Source organism: Peromyscus californicus, unplaced genomic scaffold, assembly GCF_007827085.1.
Source record: "Peromyscus californicus insignis strain IS unplaced genomic scaffold, ASM782708v3 Scaffold_18__1_contigs__length_77618521, whole genome shotgun sequence".
Classification (NCBI taxonomy): domain Eukaryota; kingdom Metazoa; phylum Chordata; class Mammalia; order Rodentia; family Cricetidae; genus Peromyscus; species Peromyscus californicus.
In genome coordinates, this window is record NW_026294480.1 from 54,355,555 (window position 1) to 54,366,402 (window position 10,848).

General features: G+C 42.8%; 1 protein-coding gene across 2 annotated transcripts in view; it reads right to left on the reverse strand.

Annotated features, from left to right (window-relative positions):
• Window positions 1–10,309, reverse strand: part of LOC128113634 (uncharacterized) — a 29,097-nt gene extending 18,788 nt beyond the window's left edge. For both annotated transcript variants that reach the window (XR_008219563.1, XM_052743455.1), the window contains exon 1: window positions 10,139–10,309. Coding sequence is in view for 1 of the 2 variants with exons in the window: in XM_052743455.1 (XP_052599415.1) it covers window positions 10,139–10,189 (51 nt within the window). In the remaining variant the exon portion in view is untranslated. The remainder of the gene's footprint in view (window positions 1–10,138) is intronic.
• Between the last annotated feature and the right edge of the window lie 539 nt (window positions 10,310–10,848).

Sequence of the window (10,848 nt, forward strand, 5' to 3'; positions counted from 1 at the left end):
CGGCCTCAGTAGGTTCATATATCGAACGCTTGGTCCCTAGTTGGTGGAACTGTTTTGAGAAGGATTAGGAGGTGTGGTGTAGCTGGAGAATTTTTCTCCAGCTCCCACCACCAAGTCCTGCCAGTCTCGGAGCCCATTTATAAAACAAACACACAGACTCTTACATTATTTAAACTGCTTGGCCATTAGCTCAGGCCTATCATTGTCTAGCTCTCACTCTTATATTCAGCCCATTTCTATTAATCTTTACTTTGCCACGTGGCTTGTGGCTTACCGGTACTTTACATCTTCCTTGTCTTGGCGGTGGCTCCAGCTGGTCTCTCTTTCCTTCCTCCTTCCTCAATTCTCCTCTCTCCTTGTCCCGCCTATACTTCCTGCCTGGTCACTGGCCAATCAGTGCTTTATTTATATCAAGTGATATCCACAGCAGTGTGGCCTTGTTGGGGCAGGTGTGGCACTGGGGGTGGATTTTGAGGTTTCAAAAGCCCACCCCTAGACCCAGACCCCCTCTGCCTCCAACTTGCCGATGAGATATGAGCTCTCAGCTACTGCTCCAGCGCCAGCCACGCCTGCCTGCTACCATGCTCCCCGCCATGACAACCATGGATCACCCTCTGAAACTGTAAGCAAGCCCCCAATTAAATGGTTTCTTTTTTAATAAACTGTCTTGGTCATGGTGTCTCTTCACAGCAATAGAACAGTAAGGAAGACAGTGGTGTTCTCCCTCAAACAAGATTTCTCTTCACACATGACTTGACTAGACTGTGTGGAGTTGGGGTCTAAAGCACCCCACCCCTTCACAGAAGAACAAAACAGTCAAATTTGCATTTCAGAAGACAGACATCTGGGGACTTACTTCACTTGGGGCCAAACCTGAGCCCTCGGCAGCAAAGGTGATTATTTTTCTTAATTACTATTGCTCTGCATCTTGTTATGTGAGCCGTCAGCGTCCTCATTTAGCTGATGACTCCCCACAATCACTTTAGATTTATTTAGTGACTAATTTACTTAACATAGCTTTTGCTGCAAACGTTAATCAGAGGTCCAAAAACTCTTAATAAGCGCAATATTTTACATAGAGCTACCCTGAGGAACGCTTTATGAAAATGATGACAAAGCACAGAGTCAGTAGCTCTCAGAATCAATAGGTTACTGACTAATGAATTAAGAAGGCTCGAACTTATGCTTCACAGAGCAGATGCACACCATTCACGTTGCTGGGTTTTACTGGAAATTTCCCATTAGCCCAGCAGCCATGGGTGGGGGAGCCCTATCATCTTATAAATAATGAGTAAAGAACATACACCATTCGGTGGAAAAAAATGAAGTTGGCAATAGTGTGCTTTGGGAGCTATCTCTTTACATTCACCAATTAGAGATGAAAAATACTTCAAATGCAAATATCCATCCCCATCTGTTATAACTACATATGCATTTGCCGTCTACTCGCATTTCTCAGTATCTAAAAAGTGCCCCTCCAAAAAGGAGGCCAGGGAACGTTTGTCAAATGAATAAATGATGTCAACCATGGGGTGGAGGATGGGACTAGGCAGAATAGAACAGATCAGTTGGTCGGTTGCATTAATCACTCTTCTCCTTCCTGTGATGAAATCCTTGACAGAAGCAGCTTAAAGGGAAAAGGTTTATTTGTCTCATGGCTTCAGAGACCTCTTGGTCTGTGGTTTCAGGGTAAGCCTGGGGTGGGGAGTGGCTCTGTCTTTGCTACTTATATGGTACAGAAAGAAGACAGAAGGCACAGGCTGGAACCAGGGTCAGGGGCAGGAATAACCTTTAAAGGCCCATCCTTAGTGACCCACTGCCAGCATCCAGGCCCCACACCCTACAGGCCTGTTGACTTTCAAATAGTACCACAAGCTGGAAAACACTATTGAGAACATGAATTGTGGGCGACCTCAGACTCAAACTCTAAGAGCAGCCAGCATCTGCCTAGGAAAGGTTGGGGTCTTCTGTTTCTCCCGGGTAGAGAAAGAATTATGAAAGTGAAGGCTGAAAAAGAACAGTAAAGAAAAGCTATCTCCCGGGGTGAGAGGAAGGACACCAAGCTGCGCTCATAGGCTCTAGTCTGAATGGTGCAGAGACTCCAGAAGGCTGGCACTGGGCCCAGAGGAGAAATGGGAGAAGCATGGCAGCTGGACAGAGTCATGGAGACAAGAGATGCCTGGATTCAGGGGCTCCGCCCTCATCCCCGAAGTAAGAACAAGGTCATGCTTGCTCTACCCGTTTGGAAGAGCTTGTGGACATCTGAAATGGTGTGTCGGAAAGCCTTCCAACCCTTCAAGGCATTATGTTCGTACAGTGGGTCCTAGTGGAATAAGTGAGCATGCGGCTCTATTCAGCATGATCATGAATAGGGCACAGAAGGTATGTCCCCAGGCGATTATAAATGGCCAGGCTACTTTAAAGATCCGTGCTGGGAGTCTCAGGTTCCCTATGCATTACCAGGGTCCACATTTTCTAAAATGTTACCACAGAGAATGCACTCTTAAAAACATGGTGTTTATTTTTAATTTTTATTTGGCATGTGTGTATGTGTGTGCAACTGTGTGTATGTAAGCATATGTGAATATGTGTGTGTGAGAGTGTGTATGTGTGTGAGCATGTGTGAGTCTGGGTGTATATGAACGTGTGTATACATGTGAGTGTGGATGGGTGTATGTGAGTGTGTGTGTATGTATAAGTGTGTGAGTGTGTGGGTAGGGTCAGACACTTCTGTGGAGGTCGGAGAAAACTTACAAGAGTTGGTTCTCTGTTTCCATCATGTGGGGCTCAGGGCTGGAACTCAGTTTATCAGGCATAGCTGCAAATACCTTTACACACTGAACCATCTCACCAACCCTAAATGTCCAGTGTATTTATTTTTTTTTAACTTTCAAATTTGTTTTTATGTGTATGTATGTTTTGCCTGTGTGTATGTGTGTGCACCATGTACATGCAGTACCTGAGGAGAACAGAAGAGAAGGTCACACGTGGAGCTGCGGACGGTTGTAGATGTAGGTGCCGGGAATAAAACCCAAGTTCTCTCTGCAAAAGCAGCAGGTGTTCCCAGCCACCTCACCATCTCTCCCGTCCCTAGAGTGTGTTTCTTTTCTTTTTTTTTTTAAATGATTTATTATTCCTGTGTGTGTGTGGCACAGTATCGTATGAAGGTCGGAACACAGCCTTGTGGAGCTGGTCCTCTCCTTCCACCTTCGGGCAAGACCTGGGTATTGAATTCAAGTTGCCAGAGAAAGTGTGTTAATGGGGTATGTATTTTTTTTTAGACTTATTTATTATGTATACAGTGTTCTGTCTGCATGTATCCATGCATGCCAGAAGAGGGCACCAGATCTCATTACAGATGGTTTCCAGCCACCATGTGGTTGCTGGGAATTGAACTCAGGACCTGTGGAAGAGCAGCCAGTGCCCTTAACCACTGAGCCATCTCTCCAGCCCCCTAGAGTGTGTTTCTTAACAGCAAGATTTCATGGGGAATGAGGAGCTTGGGACCCCTGAAAACAGTGTCTTAAACACTGTTTTATTGCTCTGAAGAGCAATAGACCACAGCAACTCTTATCAAAGAAAACATTTAATTGGGGCTGGCTTACAGTTCAAGGTTTGGTTTACTATGGCCGTGGCAGGAAGCAAAGGCATTGTGCAGGCAGACATGATGCTAGAGAGGTAGTGGAGGGTTCTACATCCAGCTTGGGAGGCAGCAGGAAGAGGGAGAGAAACTCTGGGCCTGGCTTGAGCTTCTGAAACCTCAACACCCACCCCCAGTGACACACTTCCTCCAACAAGGCCACACCTACTCCAGCAAGGCCACACATCCCAATCCATGTTAAGTAGTACCACTCCCTAATGACCAAGTTATGAGCCTATGGGGGCCATTCCTATTCAAACCACCACACAAGGCTTATCAGGCACACCCAGTCAGTTAGATGCAGAGCCAGGACAGGAACTCCAGCCCTGTGGTGTCTAGTCTAAAGCCAGTGATTCCAGGGAGCCCTCCAGCATGAATTAAACTCACTAGGGTTTTGTTTCGGGTCCACGCAAGCTGGAGGATGAGAACTGGATCCCATCACAACCTCACCTGAGAGGTGTTTGCAGAGTCTGCAGAGCTCTGCACTCCAGTCAAGTGCCAGCCATGCCCACCTGCTCTGTGGGGGAGAAATAGGAGCATCTGTGACCTCCCTGTGGAGTGCTACCTGGCAACGGTGACACGTGGAAAGCCTCCCCATGAGCCAGCCTGCACGCACTTCATGGAGCAAGAGCTGGGCCTGTACCACCTGCAGGGGTCCCCTCTGCTTCCTAGGTTAGCTACAGTGAGGTAGATACAGCTCTTTAGCTAGAAGCTGAGAAATGCATTGATTTAGAAGAGTTCTGGAGTCTTTTTAGAAGAGTCTTTTCGCCCTGGCTTTGTCTATTGGGCCCGACATTGACTCTCCCTGATTTATAGCCCTCTGTAGGGTGTGAGCAATGGCCCATTTTTTTGTTTCAATTACAGAAAATAGTTTTCCTTCTGACAGAGGAGAGAATGGGATGAATATGTGATGAAATAAGTAGTTTTGTGAAACAAACTGATGAAGATGTGTTGTCTGATAGGTGACCTCTTTCTCCCTTCATAATGTTAGTAACTGTTACCAGGGCAAATTCGTATTGTAAACTTTGTATCAGGGACTTACACATGCATAATGTATGAGTGTGTACCTATCTGTAGACTTTTATGAGCCTTAAAAAAACAACAACCTGGAAATAGACTTCATATTGCTTTTATAGTCCATACCACACAATTAGGCCTTTAATTATGCAATAATTCTTTCCATATACCAGCTTAGAAAGTCCTTAGAAGGAAAAGGTCAAACACAAAACTTCTTTTATGCTCTCCACAAGACCTAGCACAGTCTTCAGCATCGTAGATATTCAAAAAATTATTTTTTAATTGAAAGTGATGACTAAAAGTGATTAAAAATGCTAGTTCTTTAATGCAACTTGACAAAAATATACTTTAGAAGTGTTTACATGCAGCTCTTATGAATACTTTTGCTCCTATATTTTCTGTTTTTATTAAGTATAATATTTTATTTATTCTCTAATAATTGTTATATTATTATGTTATTAACTATGTTATTAATATAGTTATACAATGTAATTTGACCATACTCACCTTCCCTCCACTCCTGGAGTACCCCCCACACACACATACACACACACACACACATTTCCCTTCCAGCTTCAAAGAGGGATTTTCACTGGCTGATTTCAACAGGTGAAGTATTAAGCCGTGGGTATTAATGATAGATGGAGCAGCGAGGAAGACTGGGTTGATGAAGAGCTTTCAATGCAATGTCAGAGAAGGTGAAGCCACCTGCTACTGCAGAAAAAGATTGATGGTAGAGTACACAATGAGGTGAGAGGGGAAAGGGATGAAGAGAGAGTGCGACAGGAAGGTTCTTTGTTTGTTTTTGGAAGATCCAGGTGGGGAAATGTCTGAATAACAACCTTGATAGGGGATTCTGAACAGCCCAAAAAACGCAAGAGAGATAACAGTGTGGTCACGCTGAGGTAGGGAGGAAGTGACCGTGAAGTTACTTCCGGGTTTGGGGTTCAGACAGTTGTGTCTTTAACAAAAATGGAAACCACAGCCTGATGAAGAGGTAGGAAAAACAGAATTCTGTATTGAACATTTTGAGTTTGGGGGCCAGTAAAAAAAAAATCTGTATGAAAATACCTAGCGACAAGTTAGAAATGTGTGGGCTCACCCCAAAGAAGGGACAGAAGCTTGTGAGGACCTGGATGGTAGAGGAAGATGTGTACATCAGTGGGACCACGGGTAACAGGATGGGGTAGTGAGTAGAGACAGATGTGATGATTTCAGGCAGGCTGGTGACAGAACTGACAAGCAGTGGGGGTGGGGCCAAAGTGACACCCTAAGGGCTCAGGGAGGCAAGAGCTTGAGACTAAAGGTCCAAGGTCTCCAAGAGATCAAAGGGCAGGTGGAGGCCACTAATCCGGACTCTGCAGAGGTGGAGAAAGGTGGCTGTGGCACTTGCAGAATTTGGACTGTGCTGACTTAGATCTGCCTCATGACACACAGCCAGCGTTGTGGGCTTTCTCCTCCGGATTCAATTTTTCTTTTTTATCCCAACTTCCCTCTCTGACAATCTCACTACTCAGCCACAGTCTAATTTGCTCTTGCCTGTAAGCTGTTGCTTCCTGACAGAGGTTCTGTTAACATGCTTTGAAATTGTACCATTGGGTTTCTCAGACACAGAAACTGTAGAGTCTTAGTTTCCAGCAGTTTGGCAAATATTTAAATGTGATTTGAATTTGCCTATGACGACTGATGTTTGCAAAAGGTTAAAAGGACCAAGGTGATTTATATCACACAGTCAAGGTACAGATGATAGAAGTGCCAGCCCCATTGCATCCGTACAGGGCTGTTCTGTGTGGTTCAGAGAACGACATGACCTATGATAGGCATTCATTCAGGTTTGAATGAGTGAGTTTATTAAGTGTATAACAAGCCAAAACAAAAAAAATAGCAAGAGAAAGATAGATTGTAGATGATAGATAGATATATAGAGAGAAACAGAGATGGATAGTAGATACATACATACATACATAGGTACATCGATAGACAGACAGACGGATGGATGATAGGAAAATATCAAGTTGGGTGCTCAGAATATCCATAAAAACCAACTGAGGAAGTCCCAATGAAGCAGTAAGCTAGAGGTCCCAATAGAGAGAGTCCTGGGCACAGCAACACTCCCCTCATTCCTGCGTGAGATTTTCAGGTCAAAGATCAAGTAACAGCAGATAGAAATGATGTCAACAAACCAGGGGGCTCACAATTATCTCCCAGAAGCTTAGTGGGGAAGTTTGGACAGTGAGTTGGAATTCAGTTCATGGATGAGCTTCCCTTGTCTGAATCCTGGCTTTGCTTTTCCACTGTAGACACTTTTAGATCGTGGATAAACAATAGTAACATCTGTTGGAAATAGTTTACCGTCTAGCGGTTCTCAAGGACACAATGTTTTTACTCTTGGGTCCTTTTGCCCCACTATCACAGAGTTATGGGGGCCACCCCATGCCCAGTCCTCTAGCCTTGGAGGACACTTCGAGACAAACACACTTGGGTCTGAAATGGGGGTGGGGGCAGGGAAACTCCACTTCTAGAGCCAGCTTCTCAGTGACTGAATTAACACATGACAATTAACCAATATAATATATATTACAAGACCTGGTAGGTAGGTAGGTGGATGGATGGATGGATAGACAGACAGACAGACAGACAGACAGATATAGATAGATAGATAGATAGATAGATAGATAGATAGATAGATAGATAGATAGATAGATAGATAAATGATTGATAGATGATGATGATAGATGGATGGATGGATAGACAGACAGACAGGTGTGAAAGCTTGGCAATATGGCAATGTGGCAATGGAGAATGTATGTTTAGTCCAGAGAATAAGTAGTATGAACAAATTGTTAACAAAATCCATTAATATTGCCATGGTTTTTTAAACTTTTATTTTAACTATTTCAGGCAATACCCTCTACCTAAGTGTTTTGTGTTATCTCCTATAATGCCTCTACCACTACGAACAGATAAAGTAACTAATACCTATATATTGCTTAAAAAATGCTTGCCCACAGCCCCACAAATTAAATTCTGTTATCATCCACATAGAAGAGTGAGGCACCAAGATCTTAGGACTCCATCCTAAGTTGAGCATATAAACAATAGAGCCAGAATTTGACCCAAAGCAACCAGGAATGAGAGTCAAGCTCTTAGCATACTGCTTCCCAGCATCATCATACACATTTTCAAGGTAAAGAAAGCAGGGTAGAGGAAAAAGCCCCAGTCATCCAACCAATGCCAAGAAATCATGCTAAAGCAAGGCTTCCTAGGCTCTGGAAACCAATGCACAGCAAGGCCAATTGTGCCTGTAATTGTGGAAAAGAGGCACCTAACTCGAAAGCTATATAACAATGAGGTAGGTTCCCTAATGGGGTGCTGAGTCCACGAAGTCCAAATGCAAGAGTGTGGGAGCTGATAATACTTACATCACAGCTTATGGTTACCAAGGTGCTTTCTGTAGAAATAGCCTTGTTGCCTTTGAGTTTTGATAGCTTTGCTGGCCCCTGACTTGCTTCAGATTGAAAACAAATAAATGTCAGGCTTTTCGATTGGCTTCTAGAGATCCTAAAAAGGTTTTTTACTATTGAGCAACAGCAGCTAAATCTCAAGTGTGTTCCAGGTCTACACTCCTTATCCATTGTGTGCTCATCTAAGCACCGCTTTCCGAGGACCTGTGAAATGCTAGGTGCCCAAGATGTGAGAAGGAGGCACAGTCTCCCCAGCGGGGCACCAACGCTGCATTTGTTCCCCACCCTGGAGTTCACCAGGAGACAGGTGTGTGAGGCCAAAGGCTCACAGCCTCTCCCTGTCTCCACGTATTCTCCAGTCATGGCCTGCCTTGCCTTTTGCTATCGTTTGGATTTTGAATGATCTCAGCAGTTTATGTGCAGAGGTTTGGTCCCTCACCCCACCTGTGGGCCTCCTGGGAAGCCGTAGGACTTTTAAGAGGTGGAGCCTGGTGATAGGTTTTTGTCATTGGGGGTTGTGGTGGTTTAATGAGAATGGTCACCATGGGTTCATATGTATGAATGTTTGGTCTCCAGTTGGCAGTTAGTGAACTGTTTAGGAAGGACCTCCAAACCTCGGAGACAAAATTAACCATAGGCGATAATGGTCTTATTGGAGGAAGTGTGGCCTTGTTGGAGGAGACATGTCACTGGGGTTGGGCTTTGAGATTTCAAAACCCTACACTAGGTCCAGTCTCTCTCTGTCTGCAGCCTTCAGATCAGGATGTAAAGCCCTCAGCTACTGCTCCAGCACCATGCCTAACTGCTTCTTGCCATGATGATCATGAACTAACCCTCTGAAACTGTAAGCAAGACCCCAATAAATGCTCTCTTCTATAAGAGTTGCCTCAGTCATAATATCTCTTCATAGCAATAGAACAGTAACAAAGACAAGAGCATGCCTTTGATGAGGGTTGTGTGTAAGACAAAGTGCTAAGTGGTCTTATTAATAAAAAACCCAGAGCCAGATATTGGGGTGAAAAGCTGAGGGATCAGAAAAGCAGAAAGAAGCCAGCCATGTTCTTACCACTTGGAGATCCTCAGCCAAAGAGTCCTACTTCCTGCATACCCACACCTATATGCCTTTCTGTTCTGCATTTCACTTCCTCTCTCCACCCAGCTACATCACTTCTTCTTTCTGCCCAGCTCTGTCACTTCCTGTCTGTCTGTACAGACCTCCAGATCTTTATGGTTAACTAGTGTTGGAATTCAAGGCATGTGCCACCACACCTGGCTCTGTTTCCAGTGTGGCCCTGAACTCACAGAGATCCAGACAGATCCCTGCCTCCTGCCTCCCAAGTGAAAGGATTAAAGGCGTGTGCCACCATTACCTGACTTCTATGTTTAATATAGCGGCAGGTTTTTCCTCTGATCCTCAGATAAACTTTATTGGGGGACACAGATAAAATATCACCACATTTCCCCTTTTTTTGTCTAATAAAAAATAAAAAAAATTATAACTAATATAAGAAAAACTATATACAATAAGTATAATAACTATATACAATATATCCAAGCAATAAATACATCAACAATGTCTAGTCCATTTCCATTTGACAAACTCAGAGAAAATATTACATTATCTGTCCTATTTTGGTAAGTTTAAAATGTACCTAACTCACTTTCTATCCTAACTTGTATTACCAACAGAAAACTATCTTTTATGTCTTTCAAACTTTTATACACTTTACACCTCTTAGTGAGTTTCTTTTCTGAAATTGTTAATGAGGAAAACTGTAACTATAACTATATAATCTTCAACTCCCTCAGAGACCAAAGAAGGAAATAATATTACCTAGTAAAACAGAAAGTGCAAACAAGTGACTTCCAAAAAGTGTGAGAAATGACAGAAACAGCCAGTTGCCTGGACAGTCACCCGAGGTTTCTCTGCAACGTTGGGGCATCAACTTCAGCCTACTGGCCTAGCATATCTGACAGACTCATTTGTGAAGCAGGATTTTCTAAAGAGCCTTCCTACCTTGTCTTGGCAAGGATCAGCAGTCCTTTCTTTTGTGTCCTTCTTGTCCATTTGGACAGCATACTGTCAGTAGTCGATGTGAGGCTAACTTTTGCCACAATAAAAGTAACCTCCATATGGAGATTCCTCAATGCCCATCTTCTCTGAAGTAGATTGGTGCTGCCAGGAGCAGACAAGTCTCATAGTCATAAAAAAAAAAAAAAAAGAAAATCTATTGTTATTAAAACATCTGAGATACATTATTCTGTAGATCTCTGAAAGGTTTGAAGGTAACCTGTCTATCTAAAATATATCTCTGCTTGACCTTGAAAACATACCTAATATGACTACAAGTTCGATTGTAATGACTAACTACTAACTTTCATTTCTTTATATCCTAATAGTTGGTAATAATAACTTTCAAGGATTAGCAAATTGCATTACATTGTTAAATTAACTGTACAGGTACAATATCTTGAACAAGATTAGAAAGATATGTACAATATATTCTAACAAAATCAATCTCAAATTGGTATTAATATACATAATTTGTATGCAATATACAAAAATCCAATCCAATGTAAAATATTTAAAACTAGTAGTTGCCTTCTAAAAGTAGATTCGATAACATGTCTTTTTATCTGTATCATATATATATATATATATATATATATATATATATATATATATATCCTCCCTTTTTTCTTTTCAGAGTAGATTCAATAATCTAC